The sequence below is a fragment of the Helianthus annuus genome, chromosome 14 (genome assembly GCF_002127325.2).
Source record: "Helianthus annuus cultivar XRQ/B chromosome 14, HanXRQr2.0-SUNRISE, whole genome shotgun sequence".
Taxonomy (NCBI): domain Eukaryota; kingdom Viridiplantae; phylum Streptophyta; class Magnoliopsida; order Asterales; family Asteraceae; genus Helianthus; species Helianthus annuus.
The window spans coordinates 59,039,211-59,064,509 of record NC_035446.2 but is presented as its reverse complement, the minus strand read 5'-3'; the positions used below and the strand labels follow the sequence as shown (position 1 = coordinate 59,064,509).

Below are 25,299 nucleotides of genomic sequence, written 5' to 3'. Positions count from 1 at the left end.
CCAACAATAAGGGTATAACAGTCATTTACCCCAAATGTCATATCCAACTATCTCCTCTCTCCTCTCTCCTCTCTCCTCTCTCCTCTCTCCTCTCTCCTCTCTCCTCTCTCTTTCTTTTCAACTTATAAAAGTTGCAGATCCTCCATTTTTATAATATGCTCTCTCTCTCTCTCTCTGTTGAAAAATCCATCCCTCACACCCATCTCTCATTCATCTATTTCTTTCCCCCCCTGTTTCAACGAAGATGACGATGTCGACGATTGAAACCCACCCCCGTTTCTCTCTCTTTCAACACCACTACCGCCGCCATCGCCGGCCGTCCCCATGGTGGGTGTGTGGTGTGTGTGAGTGGTGTTTGGCAGTCAAAAGACGGTGGTGGGGTTCAAACCCCACCTGCAACTCCGACGGCGACTGTGGCAGTGGTGGAGAGAAAGGGGACAGCGACGGTGGTGGTACGGAGGATTGCCGGAGACGGTGGTGGCGGTGGTGGGTTTTTGATCGTTCGACGGCTGGGTGGTGGTCGGCGGTGGTTGGTCGGCGAATGATGAATGCTAGTGAACCGGTGGGTGGTGGTCGGCGGTGGGTGAAGGTGGGTTTTTAATTTTGGTGAATCTTGGTTTGAATATGGGTTTTGAATCATGTGGGTTTGTCTTTGTGGGTTTGAATCTTGTGGGTTTGATTTTGTTGAATCTGTGGAATCTGGGGTTAAAACATCGGACAGAGAAAAAGGACGGAGGCAGGTCAGCGGCAGCGCCGCCGTGAGCGGCGGAGGTCCTGGCCTCCTCCCGACGTGTTGATGCTCTGGGTAGACTTGAATGATTTGGTATGTTGTTTTTTATTTTTGTTTTGATTTGGTATGTTTGGTCTTTTTGATCTATGTGTTTTTGAATGTTTTTGAATGTATGAAGTACAATGATGTTTTGCTGGGTTTTTTGCTGGGTGATTTTTGAATGTTTGAATCTGTGGGTGTTGCTGGGGTTTGCTGGTGCTTTGTTGGTATTTTTTCGAACAGTGAACTACGTAGGTTGTGATCCGTTTTTACATGGGGGCGATGATGATGAAAAAAAACCCACATATTTTGATGACGATGGCGCGGCAAGAACGGTGGAGGGTAGGTTTTTGAACCTGCAACCCCACTTTGCAGCCTCTGATTATCGGAAAATCTGAGCCAAAACTTCGTTTTTTTTTCTAGAATCCACTCATTCTTTTAATTTTTGTTTGTTGGATTTTTTTTCGAGGCGTCGATGATGATAGCAAACTATCTGAGACACCCCCCGAGTGTGCGATTTTCTGTTGTGTTCGGTTTTGCATAAAAACGTTTTTGTAAAAAAAAAAAAAAGTTAAACCGTAAACTTGTTAACGTAAACCGTAAACTTTTTATCGTAAAACGTAAAAACGTGAAGCGTAAAAAGTGTTACGTAAATTTTTTCGTAAGTTTTATATAAAACGTAAAACGTAAAAGTTTTACGTAACATGTAAATTTTTTTCGTAAAACGTAAAAAGTTTTACGTAAAACGTAAATTTTTTAACGTAGAAAACCGGCGTGTAAAACGAAAAAAAACGTTAACGTAAAAAACCGGCGCGTAAAACGTAAAAAAACATTAACGTAAAAAATTAAACCGTAAACTTTTTAACGCAAACCGTAAACTTTTGTAACGTAAAACGTAAAAACGTGAAGTGTAAAAAGCTTTACGTAAAACGTAATTTTTTTTAATAAAACGTAAAAAGTTTTACGTAAAACGTAAAAACCGGCGCGTAAAACGTAAAAAAACGTTAACGTAAAAAACCGGCGCGTAAAACGTAAAAAACCGGCGCGTAAAATGTAAAAAACCGGCGCGTAAAACGTAAAAACCGGCGCGTAAAACGTAAAAACGTTAACGCAAAACTTTTTTACGTTCCGTAAAAAAAAGGTAAAAAAACGTTAACGTAAAAAAAACCGGCGCGTAAAACGTAAAAAACCGGCGCGTAAAATGAAAAAAACCGGCGCGTAAAACGTAAAAAACCGGCGCGTAAAACGTAAAAAACGTTAACGTAAAACTTTTTTACGTTTCGTAAAAAAAAGCTCGTAAAAAACGCTCGTAAAAAAACGCTCGTAAAAAACGGCGCGTTAAAAAAAACGGCATTAAAAAAACGGCGCGTAAAAAACGGCCCGGTAAAAAACGGCGTTAAAAACGGCGCGTAAAAAAGCCGGACGTAAAAAACGGCGTGTAAAAAACCGGCGCACAAAATTAATTGTTTTTGTCAAAAAATCTGTATTTAAAATTGTTTTTAATAAAAAAATCTTAGAAAAATAAAAAGTAATATAATAAAACTAAAAAGTAATATAATAAAACAAAAAAGTAATTAAAAAATAATAAAGAGAAAAAGACAAAAAAGTGTTATTTTACTTATCTACCCTTTTGGATTAAAATATAAAAGACATAATAAGACAAATTGTATTTAATATTATTTTTTCTTACTTTTAATCTCATCCATCCATCAAGTTGATCTAAAGGCTATAAAGTGGTTCCTATGGTTCTTACAACTGGAAGTGGTTCTCATTTTAGCGGTCCCCTATATAGGGAGCGTAAAACGTAAAAAACGTTAACGTAAAACTTTTTTACGTTTCGTAAAAAAAAGCTCGTAAAAAACGCTCGTAAAAAAACGCTCGTAAAAAACGGCGCGTTAAAAAAAACGGCATTAAAAAAACGGCGCGTAAAAAACGGCCCGGTAAAAAACGGCGTTAAAAACGGCGCGTAAAAAAGCCGGACGTAAAAAACGGCGTGTAAAAAACCGGCGCACAAAATTAATTGTTTTTGTCAAAAAATCTGTATTTAAAATTGTTTTTAATAAAAAAATCTTAGAAAAATAAAAAGTAATATAATAAAACTAAAAAGTAATATAATAAAACAAAAAAGTAATTAAAAATAATAAAGAGAAAAAGACAAAAAAGTGTTATTTTACTTATCTACCCTTTTGGATTAAAATATAAAAGACATAATAAGACAAATTGTATTTAATATTATTTTTTCTTACTTTTAATCTCATACATCCATCAAGTTGATCTAAAGGCTATAAAGTGGTTCCTATGGTTCTTACAACTGGAAGTGGTTCTCATTTTAGCGGTCCCCTATATAGGGGAAGGTTCATTGGGGAACACTTAAAAATCGGGGAACAGCGGGGAACCGGCTTAAACGAACTCCGATTGGACTCATTCCAGCGGCGTTGGAACCGGCTCGTCGAACCCTAACTAAGATCTTTTAACCCTAAACCCTAAATCCTAACTCCTAAACTCTAAACCCTAAAGCTAAAAAAATAAGGCTAAAACCTAAGATAAACCGTACAATCTAAACCATAAACCCTAAAAACTAAACCCTAAAGGCTAAACCCTAAGCTAAACCCTAAAGCTAAACCCTAAAGCTAAACCCTAAACCCTAAAGCTAAACCCTAAACACTAAATCTAAACCCTAAAGCTAAACCCTAAAGCTAAACCCTAAAGAAAAACCCTAAAAGCCAAACCCTAATATATTTAGGGTTTAGGGGTTATGATTTAGGGTTCAGGGTTAAAAGATCCTAGTTAGGGTTCGACGAGCCGGTTCCAACGCAACTGAAATGAGTCCAATCGGAGTTCGTTTGAGTCGGTTCCCCGCTGTTCCCCACTTTTTAAGTGTTCCCCAATGAACCTCACACTATATATATATATATATATATATATATGTTATTTCTTAAAAGCCGAGATAAAACCATATATCAAATACTTGGGCATTTTACCTTACGACATAGATGCATGTTAGTAATATGTGTGAGAAACACGTTATTTAGTTACTCTTACATGGCATCCCATCTACAAGTCGTAAAATAATCTCATCAACTACCATCTTAATTTCTCACGCCATGAATTCCTTCTTTCATAAAAATAGCATACAAACTCGCATTGTGTCAAGGTCTAATGACCCATCAAGGAAGTGAAGAAAAATGCCTCTCACACTAGAATGAATAGTTGAAACGTCAGTCGACATCCTCGTTCTCTTAGTTTTCATATCCTAATCGCAGAATTGTAGTCAATGATGAGATGAACCTCCTCACATTTAAACTGCAGCTCTAAAAAAGGAAAGTAATGCACCTCCAGCCTCAAAGAATTATGCCAAGTTATAGTATTGGATAGGGGGCAAAGTGAAAACAAATGAACGAAATGTATAGCGAACAATTCGTGAACCGTTCGGCGGGAAGTTCCTTTGTGTTCGTTCGTTTAATAAATGAACGAACACGAACAAGAAATTCCGTTCGTTTAGTTAAATAAACAAACTTAAAAAAAGAAGTCTAAAAATTAAAAGAAAGTTTAAAATCAAAAAGTTTAAAGAAAATAAAAATCAGTAAAATAAAAAAATTGATTTTTTTTATTTTTTGAACTTTTTTCTTGATTTTCTAATTTTTTATTATTTTTTTAATATTTTAACTTTTTTTATTTTTCAAAATATATATTGTTTTTTAAGTTTATTTTCTTAATTTTTTGGATTTTGTATTTTTTTATTTTTAATTTTTTTTGGATATTTTATTTTTTTTTCTTTTTTCAACATTTTTTTTATTTTTTATTTTTTTATTTTTTTATTTTTAGTTTTCTGAGTTTTTTTACTTTTCTATTTTTTTATTTTTTTGGGATTTTTATTTTTTAATTTTTTATATTTTTTCTGATTTTTTTTTTAATTTTTATTTTTTTTATTTTTTTTTCTTTGTGAAGTCCAGGCTCTAAAGGCTAACGTCTACAAACACTCGAACAGGATGAAGAGTCTGATTGTGGTGCTCTTTTTAGGGTTACCCACTTACATAGGAACCTATCCTAACCCACAAATTATTTTAAATAGATATCTTAAAATACATCCTTAATTATTTCCCAACTCATCCTGACCTATCTTTATTTTTAGAATACGCAAAATAACCAAATGGGTATTGCCAGACCTATTTGTGGCCCTAGTATTGGATAGACTAATGTACGGTTGTTAAACGTATATGCCAAGAAATTTACAAATAATTTAAGTATTGACATATCCCACTGAGGGGGCAGCTGCTGGCACTTTCCCATTGGTCCAGTCGGATTACAATTTTGCCCCATTTAAATTTATAGTTTGTCATTGATTTTGTTTTTTTTTTTTTCCTTTCTGTCAAATTACGATTTTGCCGTCAGTTCAAATTTACAGTTTTGCCATCGTTTTTTTTTCCTGTCAAATTACGTTTTTGCTCGCAGTGTAAAATTATAGTCATGATATCGTTTTAGTTTTTTTTTATTTGAAAAAACTTTGGTAGTGTTTTATTATTATTTTTTTTACAAAGCTATGGTAATGTTTTGTTTTTATAGTTGGCTTGGTGTAATTTTTATTTGTATCAGACGGCTACGTGGCACACGCTCATTTGTCCTAAAAGATTACAATTTTCTCCTCAGTTTAAAATTATGTGTTTCTATCGTTTTAGTTTTTTTTAGTGAAAGTACAGTAGTGCTTTGTTTTAATTGGTTGACTCGGTGTAATTTTTTTAAGATCGCGTTATGAATAGTATGTAAAAAAAACCGAAACACAAACTTGCATGTTTCGAGAAAGAGACGGCTTAGTGCCTCGCAACGCGGGTGAGGCAAAAACTAGTATACCTTAGAAGATAAAACACTCCAAACATACAAGTGAAAAACAAAATGAAATACTTAGACCATCCGACCTTCCACTTGATTTGGTCGCCAAGTGGCAACAAACAATAATATAATAATCAATTTTATTATCTTTGGCTCACAACCTGGTCTCCATGGCAACCCAAGGTTGCAACCGGTCAACACTATACTTGCCCACATTTGATTGGTGTAGTGATTTAGTTTTTCTTTTTATTATTTTTTCTTAATCACTAATTCCCCCAATAAATTAATTAATACTTAAACTTAAAAAAATAACAAAATATATTGTATTTCTTAAATTTTTTTTGTGAACATCCCGATATAAATATTTAAAAAAACAGAATTCGTTCTTAAATATATATTTTTAGTATAAAATAAATATTAACGTTTTATCTTTTATTTTTATTTAAAATAAATAACTTTTCTTTGTTTTAAAATTAAGAAAAAAATATGTTTGGTACGTGCCCATATTTTATTGGTTCGCTGGATTTTTATAGAATAAACTAAAACTATAAATCAAATTTATTTAATAGAAAAATGGTTTAGGTTAGGTTATTAATGGGTGTGAAATTTTAGTTGGATTAGGTTGTGTAGGTGAAAGAGAGAGAAAACAGTTTTTTATTGGAAAGTTAGGTTGGGTTGTGGATAGTCTTACACAACCAATGGACCTTTAGCAAATTAGCCTGGCAAAATTCTGAATTTGAAACCGGTCCGAAAAACCGATCTGATGGGAAGCAGAGGTCTACAAAAGTTACTTTTTCAAAAACTAGATTCACAAATCAAATTGTTGTGCATGAATTAAAGAAAGCTATTATACCATTTGGTAGGACAAACATTACTTATATTACTAACATCACAAAGTTTCATCTAATGTAGCACAAAAAACGAGTTTCAAGTCATAAAACAAACCTAACTTCAAGCAAACATCATGATAACCAGCATCCTAAACATTCATACATAGATAACGACTTTTACCAGAAATCCTAATGCATACATACCATAAAGTACCAAAACAACATAACACCATTACTAAAAGTCTCGCGTTCTCAACAAAAGAACATCGAGTTGGACACATTCTCCTGCAGCCTCGGGAGCTGAGGGACAGGCACCGCACCCGCTGATGTCACTCCCGTTCCACCATGGGAGGAGCTAGTTTCGGAGCGGTCCTCAAACTTCATGAACTGGCCCACCTGAGTAGCAGCAAGATGAGCATAGCAAATAGGCGCAACTGCATCACACACCGCCATTAGTTAGATTTCAGGCAAAATCTCGGGGATAAGGAGTTTATGAAAGTATATTAACACTTACCTACGGATATTGCCGTAGTACTGCGCTGGTAACTGCAGTCAAGCAAGCAATTGATTACAAAATTTTGCTTTTATGATAAATACAAAGAGCAAAGAAACTTACACATAAGATAGATTATGAACAAGCTCCTGCAAATCATCCGCTGAGAAGCCGATTTCATCATACAAAATATGGTAGTGTGTCGGTCTAGTTGTGCCCTGTTTCAATCGTGCAATTAGCCAACACTTTCAAAATTTCAAATATTAAATAACAGAAAAAAAACTAGAGAAAATTTGCTTCAAATGCATAACCGAAAAAAAAAAATTCAAAAGACTCACTATCATTCCTGCATGTGCGCACATGTAGAAATCATTGTTCCTGGGATGGCACACTTTGTTGTCGATCACAGTACCTGTGTTATATCAGAGAAAAAAAAACCCATGAGTGAGAGCATACTAAAAAATTAATTTAAAGAAACGCGTAAATATGATATCTTAAGTTTTTTAATGGGTATTTTGTATATTATTCTTTTTTTAGTTGGATAATTAATTAAATATGACATTATCTTAAAATTGAATTACCGGGTGGAACGTTGTCAGGGGACCCAGGCTGGAAGAACTTGGTATGGTGGTTTTTCTGAGCAATGATCACAAGGAACTTGGGGCACCAATTCTCGTCCAGAAACTTGCAGGCCTGCACCAATTTGAAAAATAAAAATGCATACCAAACACACCTCTCACTGAAAAAACGAGTCAATGCGCTATAAAACTAACAAACCTCGATGATCTGATCAAGCTCAATGTTGAGAACTTGATTGAACTGGGACTCGCTCACACCGTCCCTAGAAACCGAGAGAATAAAATCTCAACGCTCACCATAATAATCATGGGGAAAGACGATATAAAATTAGAGTTTACCTGAAAATGATGATCTGATCAGGCTTTCTTTTACCTGAGCTCACATAGAAGTCAAGAAGTAACTCCCTGCCAGAAACAAACATACAACAATTTGATTTTTATTGATTTTAAACGTCTCAGTTTCAATAATTCATAAACTATGAATAAAATAATAGGAGCATATTGAATCGCACACCTCATGATCCCATCATCTTGGGAGTCTGAAACCTTCTTGAAAAGGGAGTCGATCATCTCCACTTTGGGAGACTGAGTTCTTACAGAGGCTCGGTAGCGAGAGATTAGAGGCCAGTGCCTAGAACTAACCACCTGAAATTCATAAACAATATAATGATGATGATAATTCTTAATTCTTAATATTACAATTATCTGATAATTAAACAGCAGAAAAAGTTACAGCAGCAATAGACGGGATATCAGATTGGCCTGGAGAACCATGTGATACATCCATTCCCAGAATAATTGTTGGAGCCTTTGACACCAATGGAATTGACGGTGTGTGCTCCACTGCTAACATAGAATTCAAACCTCCAAGCTGCAAACAACAAATTAACATATTTGCGTTTTTGTAAACCTTTTTAAAATTCTGTTGATTTTATAACAATCTCACCTTGGCATTTATCTTAAGAAGAACATTGGTCAAATACTGATCGTTAACCCGCATGGGTGCAATACACTGTGTCACAATTCCAAAGTCGGCAAGACATTTTTTCTTCCAGGGACCTTAAAAATTGAATAAGATGTATTATTAGCAAAGAACAAACATTAAAAATTAAAAAAAAAAAAAAAAAAAACAACATATGCAGTACTACCAACCATAAAGGTCAGAATTCTTCCTCTCAGGGAGCAAGCAAAGAAGGAACTGTGGGGCACCAGGAAGTTTTGACTGGATAAAATCGAACATCTTCTCGACCCTAACAACAGGTGGGGCCCGCCTGTTCTGGGGGCTTTCTTCAAACACATCAAACGGCTCATCAATTTTCTACACATTTTAGAGAAGCATGTCAGTAAATCTTAAGTATATTTAGCAAAAAATGATAAAAAGAATGAAGAAATCAAGACATACAATTCCCTTCATTCCTCCACATTTGATCAAATCCTTAACAAGATTGCGAATGTCACATCGTGCAGAAAAGTTAGCCACCGCCCACTTCTCGATTTTGGTGGGATCCACAAATTTCTACATTATCATAACAAAATGTCGTTATTGGTTATAGAAAATGTAAGTATCGTGTAGAATTTGATGTAGAAAGAATCAAGAAAATAAGAGTACATCACACGCACCCTATTGTTAAAATTCCACCGTCCATTCCGTGCAAAGAAGTCTTCTCCGCCCCCCGCCTTCAGCTGTAATAATTAATAGATTAATAAAATAACATAAAACCGGAAAATAGAACCAGATAATAAGCATAAATGAAACATAGATATTAATAATTAATAGATTATAAAATAACATAAAACCGGAAAACAGAAGAACCTTTGGGGCTTGTAGAACACGTCCGTCAACTTGTGTAAAATTGCTATTTATTGAGATGCCACAGGACTTCAACAAAGGCTCAGAATCATAGTCATTGAGCTTCAATGCCTTCGAAAATACTCAACAATATTAATATTTTGTTTTCAAATATAAAAAAGAAAATACAAATTCTTAATAAAACCTACATCGCTCAAAACCCGCATTCGCTCTTGAGGCTTCTGCCTTGATTTCTCAACCAATGAAGACCGTTGCAGAGTAGTTAGGGACTTTGTATATCGTTGTAACGACACCAATGAACACAGCTAGAAACATCCAAACAAAATATGAACTCATTATTTTACAAGAAAATCAATTAATTCTCAGATCTGCTATGTTTTAATACTACCTCAAGGGGGATGTATGTTGGTCGCTTCGGCCTCCCAACATTGATGCATGGAAGTTCACCAGAATAACGTAAATCAATCTTCCGGTAGTTCACAAAATAATCATAAACAGTGACTTCTAATGTTTCAGGTTCCCCGTTCTCATCTTTGGTCTTTTGTTTCAACGAAAACCTAGAACCACGAATAATATTTCATTGTTATATAACAATTGACAAACAACAAATTTGGAAAAATAAAACAAAAAAACATACAGTTGTTCGTTGCACGGCTTCTCGCTCAGACCAGTAATCTTGTACTCTGTATTAGTCGGGCTGGCCTTCACCCTAAGGTTTTTTAGGGTCCGCTTTGCCTGATGTAAAGACAAAATATTAACAATGTGCCATCAAAAGAGAAAATAAGTGGTCAAATTAGTAAGGAACTTTACAGCGTTACCTTAGCCCAGTCAATTGAGTACGGATCTTTCACATTTTGGTTGTTGATAAGAAAATCCACCACTGGCCCAGGCTGGATGATCATGGTGGTAGATACATCTGTCAACGGCAGTAAATGGTTAACAAGAAAATTTGACAACCTCAACTCAATTCACTTATGAACGGGCCAATACAGATTATGTTGTAAGTGGAAAAAATGGAAATGGGTCAAAAGTAGTTCAAAGTGGTTATGTTTAATGCATAAACATCTTATATAGCCTTGCTCCATGATTAGATTGTTATGATATTTGAAAGACTATTTATTTCATTCAGGTAAACCAGACCTGTCCACAAAATGACCCATTTCAACCAATCACCCCTTGTGCCACCTCAACATAAAGAATTAAAGATACAAATGCAGGAACATCTGACCATACCGATATTCAGGGAAAGACCACCCTGAGAAGTACGAAAACTAGAATGGAATCCTCTACAACCCAGAACACCACCGCCAACATCTGCAAAGTTTTTCACGTCATTGTGGAAGAACGATTGTCGAACAAGTAGACAGCCTCTGCCATAAGAATTATTAAATTAAATAATGTCAGCCAAAAAGACTAATAAATAGCTATATTAAAATATTAATTAGAATACAACTTACTTCTTCGCAGCATGTTGCCTGAGGATAATGTCAAGAACTCTTAGTGCTTCTTGAGAATTCTCTGATTCTTGACCACGTAGAGCCTGTGCAATCGATTGCATAGGAATCTTGGCTGCAAAACTCAACTCCACTTTGAATGTTTTTGATTGATACTGGCGACGCATTCTTTTTCTGTCTTCATTTTCAGGGCTAGCGTTTCCGTTATTTCTGAACATGTCAAATTTGTTAAACATCAGATATTGTTAGCTCATAGAGCTGTTATCAATGAAATACAAACCAAATCGATATTACGATATACCTGTTTGATGTAACATCCTCCAAGACGACAGTGAACTCATGCTTGTTCCTTGGAAGTGAGCCAATGGTGAACAAACTTTTCTCGCCATCATAAGCAAATTCTTTTCCTGCTAATTCACTACCATATGTTTCATGAACTCGATCAAGAACCTTTCGTCCTACACCTTTTCCATCCACTGGGCGGCCATCTTCATAAAACAAAGCAACCTGTTTGATCCAATGCAGTGAAATTAAACAATTTGTAAAGAGTTTGAACTAATAATCATGACCTGCAAAAACAAAGTACATACACTGTAGTGAAAGAAGTGCCCTTCAACATTAGACACATTGACTTTGAAGTGATTAGTCAAAAGCTGAATCTTCTGGCCCTTGGTGGCTAACCCGCGACGTGCCATAGGCACGCGCATCACCTTCTTCTTAGCGGGTTCAGGAGCTTGTTCAGGGACCACATCCTCTGGAACAGGTGGAGGAGGAGGTAGGGCCTCCTCACTGGCTACTCCATTACCATCGTTTTCATGTGAATCCATGTCTAGTTCCTGTGTAAAAAATAATTTAACTCATTATTAGCTCACATAAAACTACATACTTCTCAGCATATTAACATGAACTAACAACAAAATTAAAAGCAACTAAAATCTTGCTAAAACAAGAAATCAAAAAAAATGAATAATTTTATTTTAGTTCATGAAATTTAAAAGATCTTCCAGTTTTTTTCACATGAACTAACAACCAAAAATCTTGCTAAAAGAAGAAACCAAAAAATATTAAATAAATTTTAGTTCATGAAATTCAAAAGATCTGCCTGTTATTTCACAAAATAACCAAAAGGAAAAAATACTCGCAAGGAATATTTTTATGGTTATAAAAAGTAAAAATCACTCGAGACACAGAAGTGAAAGTGAAAGTTAAAATATAGCAAAGCAAAAAGTAGGTGAAAGTAAATAAAGAAATGACATATGCAGACCTAAATCTGGGAATTAATTTTGAAGTAAAAGAAACAAAATAACAAATCAAACCAAAATACCCAAAGGAGTCTACACGAAGCCTAAATCCACCAAGAACAGCAAAAACACCTCAACATTCACATCATGCAAAAGCCTAAAAAATAACATAAAACAATAATAAACAAAAAAAAATAAAAATAAAAATAAAAACAGTAAAAAATCAACAGTACTTCTAGAGATCAAGAATCTCACAAATCCCTTCAAACTGTAGAACTGTAAAATCAAAAACAAGCAGTAGCTGCAGTTCTGACACAAATCAAAGCAACAAAACATATTTCCCCTAAAAAATTGTCAAAAAACCCTAACTTCCACAATAATCAAACTAAGAAAGTCAAATCGGTAAAAAAATAAATATAAACTTCAAAAAAATCAACAAACACTTCACTAACTACACATCATCATCCGTACGGACTCGATATACTCAAAAAACCTACCAACATTGGGTTTTCAACGAGAAAAACACCAAATCGGAAGCAGGTGAACAATAATCGAAGTGAAACAGAGTAAGAAATAGAGAAAAAAGATGAGATTATACCTAATTTGTAGCGAAAAAGAGGAAGAACACGAACGGAGAAACCCTAAAATGTGTCCTCTCTAGAGTGAGAGAGGAGAGAGAGAGTTTGTTGGATGGGGTGTGTGTAGTACAAGTGTATTTATAGTGAAAATAAATTAGATAGGAGTGACGATGCCATAATCTTCTGTTACCCATTAAACTGATCTCTCATTTTTTAGTAATTTGTTTCTTAATAATGTTTTTATTTAATTGTTTCTTAATAATGTTTTTATTTCTTCGATAAAGTGGATGTATATTTATAAAATAATGATACATAACGTTTGAAAAAAAATAATTAAAAAATGAAAGTTAACCGGTTAGCGTGTTGCAACAGCTTAATCGGCTTGTAACGAAATAAAAACAATAAGGGTACAAGGAGTGTTTAATTAATCAAGCAAATGAGAGTGTGGCATGTTATTCAAAGGAAAGTGTTTAAACTATGTTGAAAAGTATTGGCAATGGTTAAACACTTGCTGAATTGGTAAACTTTTTTTTTATTATTTTATAAACTAGTATATTTAATATTTAAGTTAATAAATGTAGAATAAATTAACAATAACATTACATTAAATTAAAATTACATTACATTAAAAAACAATAAAATTACATTAACTTGAAATAAATTAAAGTAGTCTTTGTTGGAATCGACCAAAAGGTGGGGTAAATCTTGACTTGCGAGATGATTTATGAGATCGTGTTTTAGTCTCCAATGTGTGTCTTCATCCATCAACTCGCCCAACACAGTATCGTCTAGAGCGGGCTCGACCGGAGGATCCCGAATGTGCATCGGTGCTATCGCATTTTCGTCGTCGTTCAAAATCATGTTGTGTAAAATAATACACGTGTACATAACACTCCTAATTTTTCTAACTGTTCTTGCTTGCATCGGCCATCTCAGTACACCCCATTTCGCCTTCAAAACACCAAAAGCCCGTTCGACATCTTTTCTTACCGCCTCATGTTGCCTCTTGAATTTTTTTCGTCTACTTCGTGAGGGTAAGGGATCGACTTCACAAACACGGACCACGGAGGGTAGATTCCATCCACCAGCAAATAACCACGTTTGTTTAAATGGTTGTTAACGTAAAATGGACATTTTGGTGTGGTTCTATTTCGTTCCATTAAAATAACGGAGATTGTTGTAGCACATTGATATCGTTTTGTGAACCCGGTGGACCGCAAAAAGCATACCAAAACCATAAATCTTGAGATGCAACCGCTTCGAGCATAACAGTCGGGTATCGGTGATCTTCTCGCATATATTGGCCTCGATACTCTATGGGACAAAATCGCCAAACGAAATGGATGCAATCAAGGCTACCGAACATACCTGGAAGGTGATGTTTTTTCCTCATGAGCTTCGTATAAAAGTGTCATGTCATGGCTTGTTGGTCTACGTAAAAACTCGGGAGCGTATATTTTGCAAACCGTGTCGCAAAAATATTCTAGGCACTCGCGGGAAGTTCTTTCGGCCGTATGCAAGTACTCGTCGTTCTCGTCTGGAGTGTTACCAATTGCGAGTTGTTTAATAGCCGATGTCACCTTTTGCAACGGCGTAAAGCCCTTACTACCTCGCGCATCGAGGGCCTCTTGAAACCACTCGTTCTCTTCCACATCGTTCACAATTTTTAGAAACAAACGTTTCGACATACGGAACCTATGACGAAAAATATCGTCGTTGTATTTCGGGTCTTCGTCAAAATAATCCGCCATGAGTGTCTCACGCCCCACCTCACGTTGACGTTCAATATATCTCCTTCGGTTAGATGTTCCTGTCTCTTGAAGTTCGGCGTCTTCGATGAGATTTTGGAAAAAAAAAAGAATGCTAATATTGGATGAATCGTCGCTACTATCGGGTGGAAACCATAACGGGAGTTCATCCGCCATTTTGTTTTGGAATGGTTGGGTGAATGTTTGGTATTTTTTTGGTTTGGTTAGGTAAATTTGAAAGTGTTCGGGTTTGATTTGTGTTAGGTATTTATAGTTTAAGTTTTAAAAGAAAATATATATTTTTTTTTATTTTAAACGGCTATAAAGCCGTTACATCCTTCAACGTTCAAATTTTTGAGCTTTTGTCGACCGGTGACCAAACGCCGAAGACCAAACTTCGCCACGCGGCAAACTAGGTTGGCGGCGGTGTTCCCGAGCGGTAAACACCTTTTGCCGCACCAGTTTGCCCTCCACTCCGTATCCCCTAAGAATATCAACATGTGTTTCATAGATCGAAAATTATAAAAGTAAACACTAGTAATGATTTCAATAATAGTGGTACCGATGCTCGGTTGATATGTTCCTTTCAAGTTAACTTGTTTAATATATTTAATATTTAATAATTATATAAAAATTTATAAAAAGGTAGACATGATGGTTCATTGACAAAGACAAAGATTTTAAACACTTAGATTTAAGAAAGAAAGGTCTTGATTAAAAGAAATTGTCGTTCAAAAATAAATAAATAAAAAATAGAATGCAGACATGACAAGTTGTAAGCGGTAAGGTTTACTATTTATGTAAATGAAATTGTAATATATGACAATATATGACCATAGAGTATTCATTAAATAAAAAGATAAAGTTGGTGTGAAACAACCTAATTATAAAAAGAAGAGTTAAATGTGATTTTAGTCCCTTTGATTTGGGCTATTTTACCAGTTTAATTCAAATGTTTTATTTTTCTCTTGTGAGTTTAAAAATGTTTCACCGTTGCCATTTTAGTCCACTGTGGTAACTTCATCCATTTTTTATGTTAACCAGAAGGGTAATTCGGTCATTTTATATGACCGAATTGCCTTTCTAGTTAAAAAATTACATATAAATGACCAAATTGTCATTCTGGTTAACAGAAAAAATGGATGAAGTTAACCTAGTAGACTAAAATGGCAACAGAGAAACTTACCCACGGAAGAAAAATGAAACATTTAAACTAAACTGACAAAATGACTCAAACCACATGGACTAAAATGACATTTAACTCTAAAAAAAATATCATGGTTATTTATTGTAAAGAATATAAAATTTAACTAGTAATAAAAAGGAAAATCTTTGAAGTTTTTAGCATTGTGGGTGGGAGTGCAAATAACATAGTCTTAGTAAATATATTCATAACTAGTAATAAAAAGGAAAATCTTTGAAGTTTTTAGCATTGTTCACTAATTAAACACATTTTCGGGAAATTCACAAGACGGTCGTTAACGGAGAATGAGTGATGAGCGTATTTTCTCTCAAAGAATGGTTATTGTTAAATCTTATTTATTCAACATATTCCAATCTCATTAACATTGGTAATGATAAATGATATTGCAAAACAAATATTGATATGGTACTTTTATATTCGCTTGTTAAAAACTTTATTAAGATCTAGTAGGATGCTCGCGCGATGCGACGGGGACACTTTGCATTATGGCACTCGGTTCTAATAGTTTTCTTATTTATAAGTGTTACACATGTCTAGTAACTAATAAATTTAGCATTTAAGTTATCAAATAATTCAAGAAACCATTAATGCAATAAAGTAATACAAGAAAAAGAAAAAATAAGTCTTAAACATTAAAGTTAAATAAAGTAGCACACGAATAAGGAATCTTAAACATAAAAGTTGAAAACTCATAATCAGATTCATTCCTAATTTTGTTTAGCAATTGAAATAGGTGTGCAGAGTTTTTAAATTTAAAAACTTTGTTTTCCCGCTTAATTTTTTAGCAAATTTTGTCACCCCAATAATTAGGAAGTTTGTTTTGTTGTGTTTAATATTCTGTTTTATACGTGTTTAATATTTTGTTTTTAAAGGTTTTATTATGTTCTATATTTTTTTTCATCAGTCACATACGCATGCACATTTTATAGTATGTCAAAAATGTGCACACGGTATCTAACCCCAAACTCGTTGTAAACATACATGTGAGTTGTTCATTGCTTTTGGTTTCTTGAACTTTCAGTTATGTTGATGCAAGTGGAGCAACAAATGATGTGTACGAATTTGTAAGTTCACTCATTATCCAATATAGATGTTTATAAGCGGACATGCGTTCATGGTTTTGCTTAGCTCAAATATATTCGGTGGTTAAGGAGACAAAACGAATAGAAGGCACATATCCGATATAATCATGAGAATGATCAAAGATTACAACAACTATGTGACGCGCAATTTGGACCAGGCTATTCAAGAAGGGACCTCGGTGTCAGCTATGTTAAGGTGTGTATACTCTTATTAAAGTTCGGTGTTTCTTGTGTTCTTTTAGGTTAGTTTTTTAGTTCGCGTAAGATTTAATGTTTTCGGGAAAGTTGGTTGTTAACATACATGTGATTTGTGTTAATATACATTGTTTTGAAGAAAGCAAAAGCAATGAACACATCATATGCATGTCAACAACCAGCTCTTCACATTCTCATTCTCATTGTTTTGTTATCGGTAAAGTCTTTAAGGGCTTGACAGCTACAACAGTTTGAGGAATAATAACAAACCACAGGGTAAACATCACAAACCAACTACATGGACAGGGTCATGTTACATTTAATCTTGCATTTGCTTACATTTAGTGTTCATTTTTGTGTCATGTCAGCACAAAGAAGCACAATCATAGAGTTGGTATACTATTTCGCCACATGCTAAGCTCAGTGATTCACCATTCCCTATCTTCCTCTCTATAATGATATGAATTTAATCTCCCAGGTACGGGCTGCTTAATCTTGTGTAATCTTTTGTGATATTTTGATTTTGTACACATTCAGGTGGGTCACAAAAAGCTTAAATTTGGACGAATGAACTTATGCAGATTGGTTCAGGTTTGAAGGCATGAATATTAGGAATCATGTGGGTGTATTTTAAAGTACAACTGTTCTAATGTTTGTTCAATTCTAGGTGTAGTCAATGTACATGTTTATGTGTGATTAAATTTATTTCGGTTGTGGCTATGTTTTCTATCGTATGTTTTATACTTTTAATAATTTGTTGTGGTATGGTTTCATTTCCACCCAATTGTATTATTAAACATCCTCCCACTTGTAATTTTAATCAAAACTATACAGATTAGTTATTAAACATTATGTGGCATTAACGATGTTTAATCATTTGACATTTTGTAGCTATTAAACATTCTATGATAATGACTAAGGACGTTGGGCTTTAATCACTTGTACACTAAGGCATCATCTACTTGTACATGTTAATCCACACGTCAATACTGACCAAGACAACTATCGGAACGTCGACAAAAATGAGTTGGTCGTCACGGTACCTTTGGAATTTTTTAAAGCATTATAATTTATAAGATACAGCAAGAATACGTAAAAGAATTATAAGTTTGTTGTGGAGGGAGAAAAGTGTAACTAATTATCCATAATTTTGTTAAAACTCGGGGATTAATAAGATGGGAGGGCTAAAAAATAATAATTGTTTAAAAGACCAATGTACCCTTATTTTAGGGGTGTATTTATAAATTTAAAGAGAAGAAATTCTTATTTTTTGAGTATCTTAAAATGTCCATCTCTCATGCATTATAATATAGTGTAGATAATCAATGAAACAAAGATTAATAAAGGGAAAAAGAATCCAATTTGTATAATATTATATGTTAGGTGGTTCATTAGAAGTCCAAAAAAAGGGGCAACTGGCTTAAATAAACTTCGTTTGAACTCATTCAAGCAATGTTGGTACTATATTGTCTAACCCTCACTCTAAATTCTAATTCTAAACCTCAAAGCTAAACGCTAAGACTATACCCAAAAATCTAGACTATAAATCCTAAAGGTAACCCCTAAATCCTAAAGTTAAACCATAATGTCTAAACTATAAACCTTAAAAGCTAAATCATATGTTTTTCTACGAAACGGGTTGTTACAACTCTACCCCCTTAATTAGGTTTCATCCTCAAAACCTATCAAACCATGAATAACTAAGAGTAGGATTTCTTCATCTCATTTTCACATTCCTATGTTATCTCTCGAATTTTATATATATATATATATACTAGGTTATTGCCCCATGTAATACACAGGGTGAATCATAATTATAATGTGAGATAAAAAAAAAATATGTTCATAATATGATCTAAGTATATATAATATAGAGTAATATGCAGACCAAATACGAAATAAATATTGAAGTTTGTATAGCCATCATAATAATATGATCTGTTATTTGTTTTAGGATTTGTTATAAGGGGGTAGCGGCGCAACTTGCTGCTCGCCTACCTGCCATTAGTCTGTAATCGTGTCTGTTTTTATAATATTAATATATGTCTTTAGATATTGAAAAAAAATTGTCATAGGAACTTAAAATTTTGTACCACTACTAATATTTATTATGACATTTTCTTGTTCAAAGGTAACGTGTCTGATTTTATCTAATAATAGATTATTCTGACGGGTTAATGTTGGCATAATATTATATTTTCTACCATCCAAATATAGTTTCCTCACTTTCGCTATCATGAACATTAATATAAGGTATACTCGTATTCAAAGCTATAAACTAATATGAATTATACGAAATAATTACTTTTACCACAATTAGTAAGGAAACCAATAAAAACTATTGATAATGTAATATTTCCCATACCATTTGAAAGGTCTGAAAAGGGATTCTAGACTGATAAAAGTAATGTAAATGAATAGACAAAAATTGAATCAATAAAACCAATTAACTATAGTTGACAAAATACTATGTATAGTGTAATACTTTACATGTACAATTGAACTAGTGAAACATATATATAAGTGAAAAAATAAAAATAAAGACATGAGACACCATACGACAACTAAGTAAATCTAAATTTAAAAAAAAAAAGTTATGACATTCCGAATGTGCATATACCTTTCACACACCTCTACATCTTAGTTACAATAGGAAAAAAATATGTATGTTAAGAGTTTACCCTGTTTTAAAACACATATATCTAACTTATCTAAAAATACATGATGTTTTCTATGTGACATAGATAATATTCATATTACTTATTTGACATGGTAATATGCATAGCATATGAAGAGTAAAAAAAACATACCTACTATTTAGAATGAAGTGGAGTTTAATTCTAAATATTTGATGTAATATATTGAATATTAAATAATGACTTTTTATATTCTTGACAAAACTTTAATTATCACAAAAATCTAATTTGATTCTAGAAGGGAAAGTAAAACTTACGAAATTGATTAAATGGTTACTAATTTTATGGGTTTTTGTTTAATAATATCAAATCAAAATTAAATCCGTAAATTATAGATTAGATTTAAATCACATTTAACATTTTGATTTACAATCAAAATAAAATTCTAATATAATATTTAAATCTTTTTAATTCAAAATTTAAATTTAAAATTTATCTATAAATTATTGATGCCCTCATTGAATGACATGTGTCCCAAATCAGGTTTCTTTTATTATATATATATATATATATATATATATATATATATATATATATATATATATATATATATATATATATATATATATAAAGGGCTTAAACATATAATGCTTTACAAAAATATAAAATACACTTATCCAACTTATTTAAATTTGAAAACCTTGTAAAACTTAATGATTGTTTACTAAACATATCTTATATAAGTATTTTTATCTAAATTGTTTCATTAGATAAACTTATAAGTTTTCCTATTTATTTTATTTGAATAAAATTCCGAAACCTTTAAATAATTAATAGGATAAATTACTTTTTGAGTACCTATGTTTTAGTGGTTTTAACCACTTGAGTCCAAAATCAAAATGTTTAACGACCTAAGTCCCTATAGCCACTTTTCTTAACCATTTGAGTCTAATTTTTCTAACACAGTTAGAATTTTGTTGTTAAGTTTTATTAAAATGACCAAATTACCTCTTTAATTTACAAAACTACCCTCAAAAATCAACTCATGAGAAACAGGGGAAAATAGCTTTTAGCTTTTTGGGACCTTTCTTGAGCGGAAAACTTAACGAACTAGCCATCGCCACCAGCAAAAGAATATTCCGGCGAGTTAAACAAAAACAAATGTCAAACTCCACCGGAAAAGTCTGACGTGGCACAGATCAAATTTGTAACTGAAACTGTTTTCCAATAATTCGGTCATTCTGACGTCATTTTTCGGCCACAAATTAAGATAAAAACCAGGTTTGCAACTGAAATTTGTTTTTGTATGAATCGGTGATTCCGATATAATTTTCACCAAAAAACTGTGAAGAAATCAGATTTGTAACTGAAATTCTAATAAAATCTGGTTTTCTGATAAATCAATCATTCCGATATAATTTTCCGGTAACAAATGGACATAAAATCGAGTTTATAAGTGAAATTTGCAACTGAAATACGTTTTTGCACGAATCGGTGATGCCGTTATGATTTTCTGGCAACAGATGAAGAAAAGTAGAAGATGTACACACACATATATAGAGAGAATCGGATTTGTGACTGAAATTTGTTTTTGAATAAATCGGTGACGCGGATATGATTGAGATCTTCCCACACTACAATAACGTTGCGAACGTCAGAGTTGTTCTTCAGATCAGATCTACGGTCGTCTGTGGCGGAGATATTGATGGGAGGTGAGCATAAGGATAAGGTTTCAGGAACCTTGAGCTCGGTTTCTTCTTTCTCTCTCTTCTTGAGCTCGGTTTCTTCTTTCTCTCTCTTCTGATGAGCCATGGCTGATTGAGATGGGAGAGAGAGGTTTTAGAGATAGAGTGGGGGTGGTTTTAGAGAGAGAAGGAGTTGGGGATGGAGATAGAGATAGAGATAAGAGAGATGTACAAGAGACAGAGAAAAATTTAAATAAATTAGTTTTTTTTTTAATTATAGGGGTAATTTAGTCATTTAACAAAACTTAATAACAGAATTTTAATTGTGTTAGAAAATTGGCTAAAGGGACTCAGGGCGTTAAACATTTTGATTTTGGACTCAAGTGGTTAAAATCACTAAAACACAGGGACTAAAAAAGTAATTTACCCTACTTAATATAACAAATGATTTTTGCGATTAAACCTAAACTAGTAATTAGTTTATTACTGAAAATAACTAAACTTAACAATGGGTTGAAAACAAATAATAAATCATCTATATTTATATTCTAACACACTAATCCTTTAATTAAGACAAAATTGCATAAATCAACCTTTATGTTATTCATGTATACAAAATGTAACATATAAATTACATCAATGGAGGCATAAAACCAACCCTTTTTTAGTACTAATGTTGAAAAAAGCGTGTTTCTTTCTTCCTTCTGAATTTACAGGACCAAATGAGCTTAAAAGAACAAAAGGAACAAATAAGCAGTCAAAACCAACATAAATACAAGAAGAATGAATAACGTGACATGCCCGACCCCTCGGCAACATCCCCCTAGCAAAAACAAGAAGACGGATTCTGACCACGGGGCCATGCCCAGCCAGGCATGGGCTGTGGTCAGCTCTGACACAAGAAGGCAAAGCCTGCAGAAGCTTCTACGTCCCAGCTCACCATGGGGCGTGGTCAACTCTTAGATTTGCAGAATCTTGATAGTACAACTAATAGTTGACCACGGGGCCGTGTCCAGGAGCCACGGGGTCGTGTGGGTCCCTCTGCTGACAGCTGCATTTAATGAAGGAAGAGAAGTAGTTGGCCACTGGTCATGCCCAGTGGACACGGGGCCGTGGCCGGGGCTCTGTTCTGGCTATAAATAAGGGTGCTTGGTTCACTTCAAAGGCATTCCTTGGCAAACCACTTCTCTCCCACTTTGCCACCACTCAACCACCACTACAACACCAACACCCACCACCATCATCCATCTATCATCTTTAGAGTGTGTAGTAGTCTCGGGATCCAAGATTGATCGTAAGAGTTCTTGTCAATCAAAGGCCATGTTTGGCTAATCTCTTACATCACTTGGTGAAGACAAGTCTTTAATGTATTACTTTTGATTTTTAATCTTCCGGCACTTTTTAATTGGGTATGTATTAATGACTTTAATAACTAGTTTCTTATGTTAAAAGTGAATTTTCCTAACCATTTCTTCATGATGTCATCGATTTGCTCATTCGTATCTTTACGGTCTATATAAAGCGCGTTAACTACTTGGAAGGGGGTGGTTTGGTAAAGTTCTTGTCTCGTTCAGTGTATAGATCCTGCGAGTACTTGGATCAAGCTTACTAGGACCTCCTTCAATGCCCCAAAGGTATTGGATGGTGGGGGTGCGAATAGCTTGAACCCCTCATATGTAAACTACTATTAAAACATTAAACCGACTTCTTAGGATTGTATCCTTGCTGACTCAAACCACTTAGCCGAGGGTAATGCCACCTTCAAAAGAGGGGCCTACCACTTTTTGCATTAATAACTTACTTAATTGTCTTTCAATATTCCGACCCACCCAAACCACTGGATTGAGGGTAACGTCACCTTCAAAAGAGGGACCTACTACTATAACTAAGATAATCTCTTAAAAAGTCCAAAAGTGCAAAAATCATCAAAGGATATATTAAAGATGAGTTGGATCCAAGTGACTCTATCTTGTCTATTTGTTTTTCATTTTATTTATCTTTTGATTCTTAGATTTATTTTCATGTTTAAAACCTTTTCTTCAAAAATTTAGATTGATTAGACGTTGACGATAAACCTGTATTGAAAGCTCTTGTGTCCTTGGATAACCTCGGTATCTTACCAACACTATACTACGCTCTCGATTGGTGCACTTGCCCAAGTGTGCATTTAGTATTAGTACAATATCGTGTTTTATAAATTTAAAACTTGACTAATGCGTAAAACGAACTTAAAAATATTAATAAAATCATATCACGCTTAACGCACACCAAGTTTTTGGCGCCGTTTCCGGGGACACAAGGATTTTAAGAAAGTTTAAAATCAACGACCTAATTATTTTTAGCATTTTTTCTTTTTTTTAGGATTTTTTTTTAATTTTTTCAAAATCTGCAGAACTCAGCACGGGTTGTGCCCAGTCAGACACGGGGCCGTGCCCATCATCATTACTGGTAGTTTTTGTTTTTTGAGTTATAGAAGAGTGACCACGGGCCGTGGAGGTGCACCACGGGGTTGTGCTGAACTCCCCAGTAACTGGGATCCAGAAAACAGCAACTGTAAACACGACCACGGACCGTGGCTATTGACCACGAGGCGTGGTAACGATCTGACCGACTTTTCTTTTTGTTTTGATCACAAGACTTAGAACTCAATTGCAGGGCCTAAAATCTCTACACGGTGCATGAGCTCCAGTTCCGATAAAGACATAAAAGAACCTCTAGACGAACCTGAACGCTTTCTAAGAAAAAGAGTAAAAGCTGAAAATCAAGAGAAAGCTTCGGGGGATCAAATCCCGATGGCGGATCAATGAACGCTAATGGATTACCTGCAGCCCACGGTCGGTAACCTCGGAGCCGCCATCAATGCACCGAACGTCGATGCCAACAACTTCGAACTTCGGCCGCATTTGATCCAAATGCTCCAAAATTCCGCAACCTTCCATGGCCTACCCGATGAAGATCCCCATTTACATATAACCAACTTTTTGGAAATATGTGACACTTTCCAGATCAACGGAACATCCAACGACGCCTTCCGCCTCCGAATGTTCCCAATTTCACTAAAAGACCGAGCCAAAGCATGGCTCAACACCCTCCCAAGTGGTTCGGTAAATACTTTGGATGAACTTGCCCAAAAATTTCTATATAAGTATTTCCCGCCCTCTAAAACCGCTAAATTAATGACTGAAATAAATACATATTCACAAGAGGACGGGAAATCCTTATATGAAACTTGGGAAAGATTCAAGGAGTTATTGATGAAATGCCCTCATCATGGTCTCGCAGTGTGGCAACAAGTATCCACTTTCTATAATGGATTATTGCCACACACGAGACAAACACTCGACTCAAGCTCCGGGGGACTTCTAGGTAAAAGACGTCCAAATGAAATCTATAATCAAATAGAGGAAATTGCTCAAAACAATTTTCAATGGCACACCCCCCGAGGCTCAAAGTCTATTGCCCCGGGCGCCCGTAAAGTAGATGAGAACACCTCCTTACAAGCCCAAATCGAGGCCCTATCCTCAAAAATCAAAAAAATAGAAATGGCAAAAATGACCTCGGTTATGGCTTGTGAAGGGTGTGGTGGGCCACATGAAAATTAGAGTTGTATGAAAGAAATGGAAAACCAAACGGAAATGGTAAACTACATTGATAATCGACCTAGACCGTCGAGTCCCCCAACGGGTACTTATAACCAAGGTTGGCGTAACCACCCTAACCTTGGTTGGAGGGAGCCCGAGAATAGTAGTAACCAACAAAATCAAAATCAACGGCCAAACTTTCAATAACAACCAAGAAATGAGTCACAAAATTTCACTCAACAACAACAAGGGGTCCGGGAGAGGCTTGAAGACCTCATCATACGCCTCATCTCCGAAACCGACAAAAGGTACTCAGATCGATTCCTACAAACTGAATCTGACATTAGAAACAAACGAGCTAGTATTTAAAACATTGAAAAAACAAATAAGCCAACTAGCCCAATGTAACGCCCTGCGTTCCCAAACTTTAATCTTTTGGCAAGTCTTGTTCCTGTAAATAATTAGTGATGCTTATTTGAGTCTTAACTATGTGAAACTATGTACGCTATGATTTTTTCTGACACTCTATGTGTAAATCTTGAAACTATACTAGACTCTTATGAATCTTTTCTCTTTTGTGATACTTGA

At 34.6% G+C, this 25,299-nt stretch overlaps 2 protein-coding genes, 1 long non-coding RNA gene and 1 other non-coding gene across 5 annotated transcripts; 1 reads left to right on the top strand and 3 right to left on the bottom strand.

The window, feature by feature from the left end:
• Positions 1-6,456: 6,456 nt before the first annotated feature.
• LOC110904847 (protein argonaute 4A) lies at positions 6,457-12,756 on the bottom strand. 2 transcript variants are annotated; one of them, XM_022150720.2, is made up of 23 exons: positions 12,601-12,756; positions 11,352-11,597; positions 11,063-11,268; positions 10,765-10,971; positions 10,541-10,677; positions 10,126-10,223; positions 9,945-10,042; positions 9,696-9,864; positions 9,496-9,612; positions 9,311-9,418; positions 9,118-9,180; positions 8,900-9,013; positions 8,650-8,815; positions 8,444-8,556; positions 8,231-8,368; positions 8,012-8,142; positions 7,837-7,902; positions 7,697-7,760; positions 7,501-7,612; positions 7,258-7,331; positions 7,043-7,137; positions 6,941-6,972; positions 6,457-6,860 (listed from the first exon to the last, which is right to left on the bottom strand). In XM_022150720.2, exons 2-23 carry the CDS (start codon positions 11,586-11,588, stop codon positions 6,679-6,681), a joined length of 2,727 nt encoding a protein of 908 aa, XP_022006412.1. In that variant the 5' UTR covers positions 11,589-11,597; positions 12,601-12,756; the 3' UTR covers positions 6,457-6,678. The 2 variants fall into 2 exon arrangements, with proteins under 2 accessions (XP_022006412.1, XP_022006413.1); XM_022150721.1 differs by lacking the exons at positions 11,063-11,268; positions 11,352-11,597; positions 12,601-12,756 and adding an exon at positions 11,269-11,272.
• Positions 12,096-14,505, bottom strand: LOC110907801. The gene is made up of 2 exons (XM_022152730.1): positions 13,949-14,505; positions 12,096-12,159 (listed from the first exon to the last, which is right to left on the bottom strand). Exons 1-2 carry the CDS (start codon positions 14,503-14,505, stop codon positions 12,096-12,098), a joined length of 621 nt encoding a protein of 206 aa, XP_022008422.1.
• Positions 14,506-17,059: 2,554 nt separating this feature from the next.
• LOC110906249 lies at positions 17,060-17,536 on the top strand. The gene is made up of 2 exons (XR_002573778.1): positions 17,060-17,287; positions 17,391-17,536. It is a non-coding gene; the product is annotated as an uncharacterized LOC110906249 (long non-coding RNA).
• A 6,764-nt stretch (positions 17,537-24,300) lies between these two features.
• Positions 24,301-24,407, bottom strand: LOC118486860. The gene has a single exon (XR_004880027.1). It is a non-coding gene; the product is annotated as a small nucleolar RNA R71 (small nucleolar RNA).
• Positions 24,408-25,299: the final 892 nt, after the last annotated feature.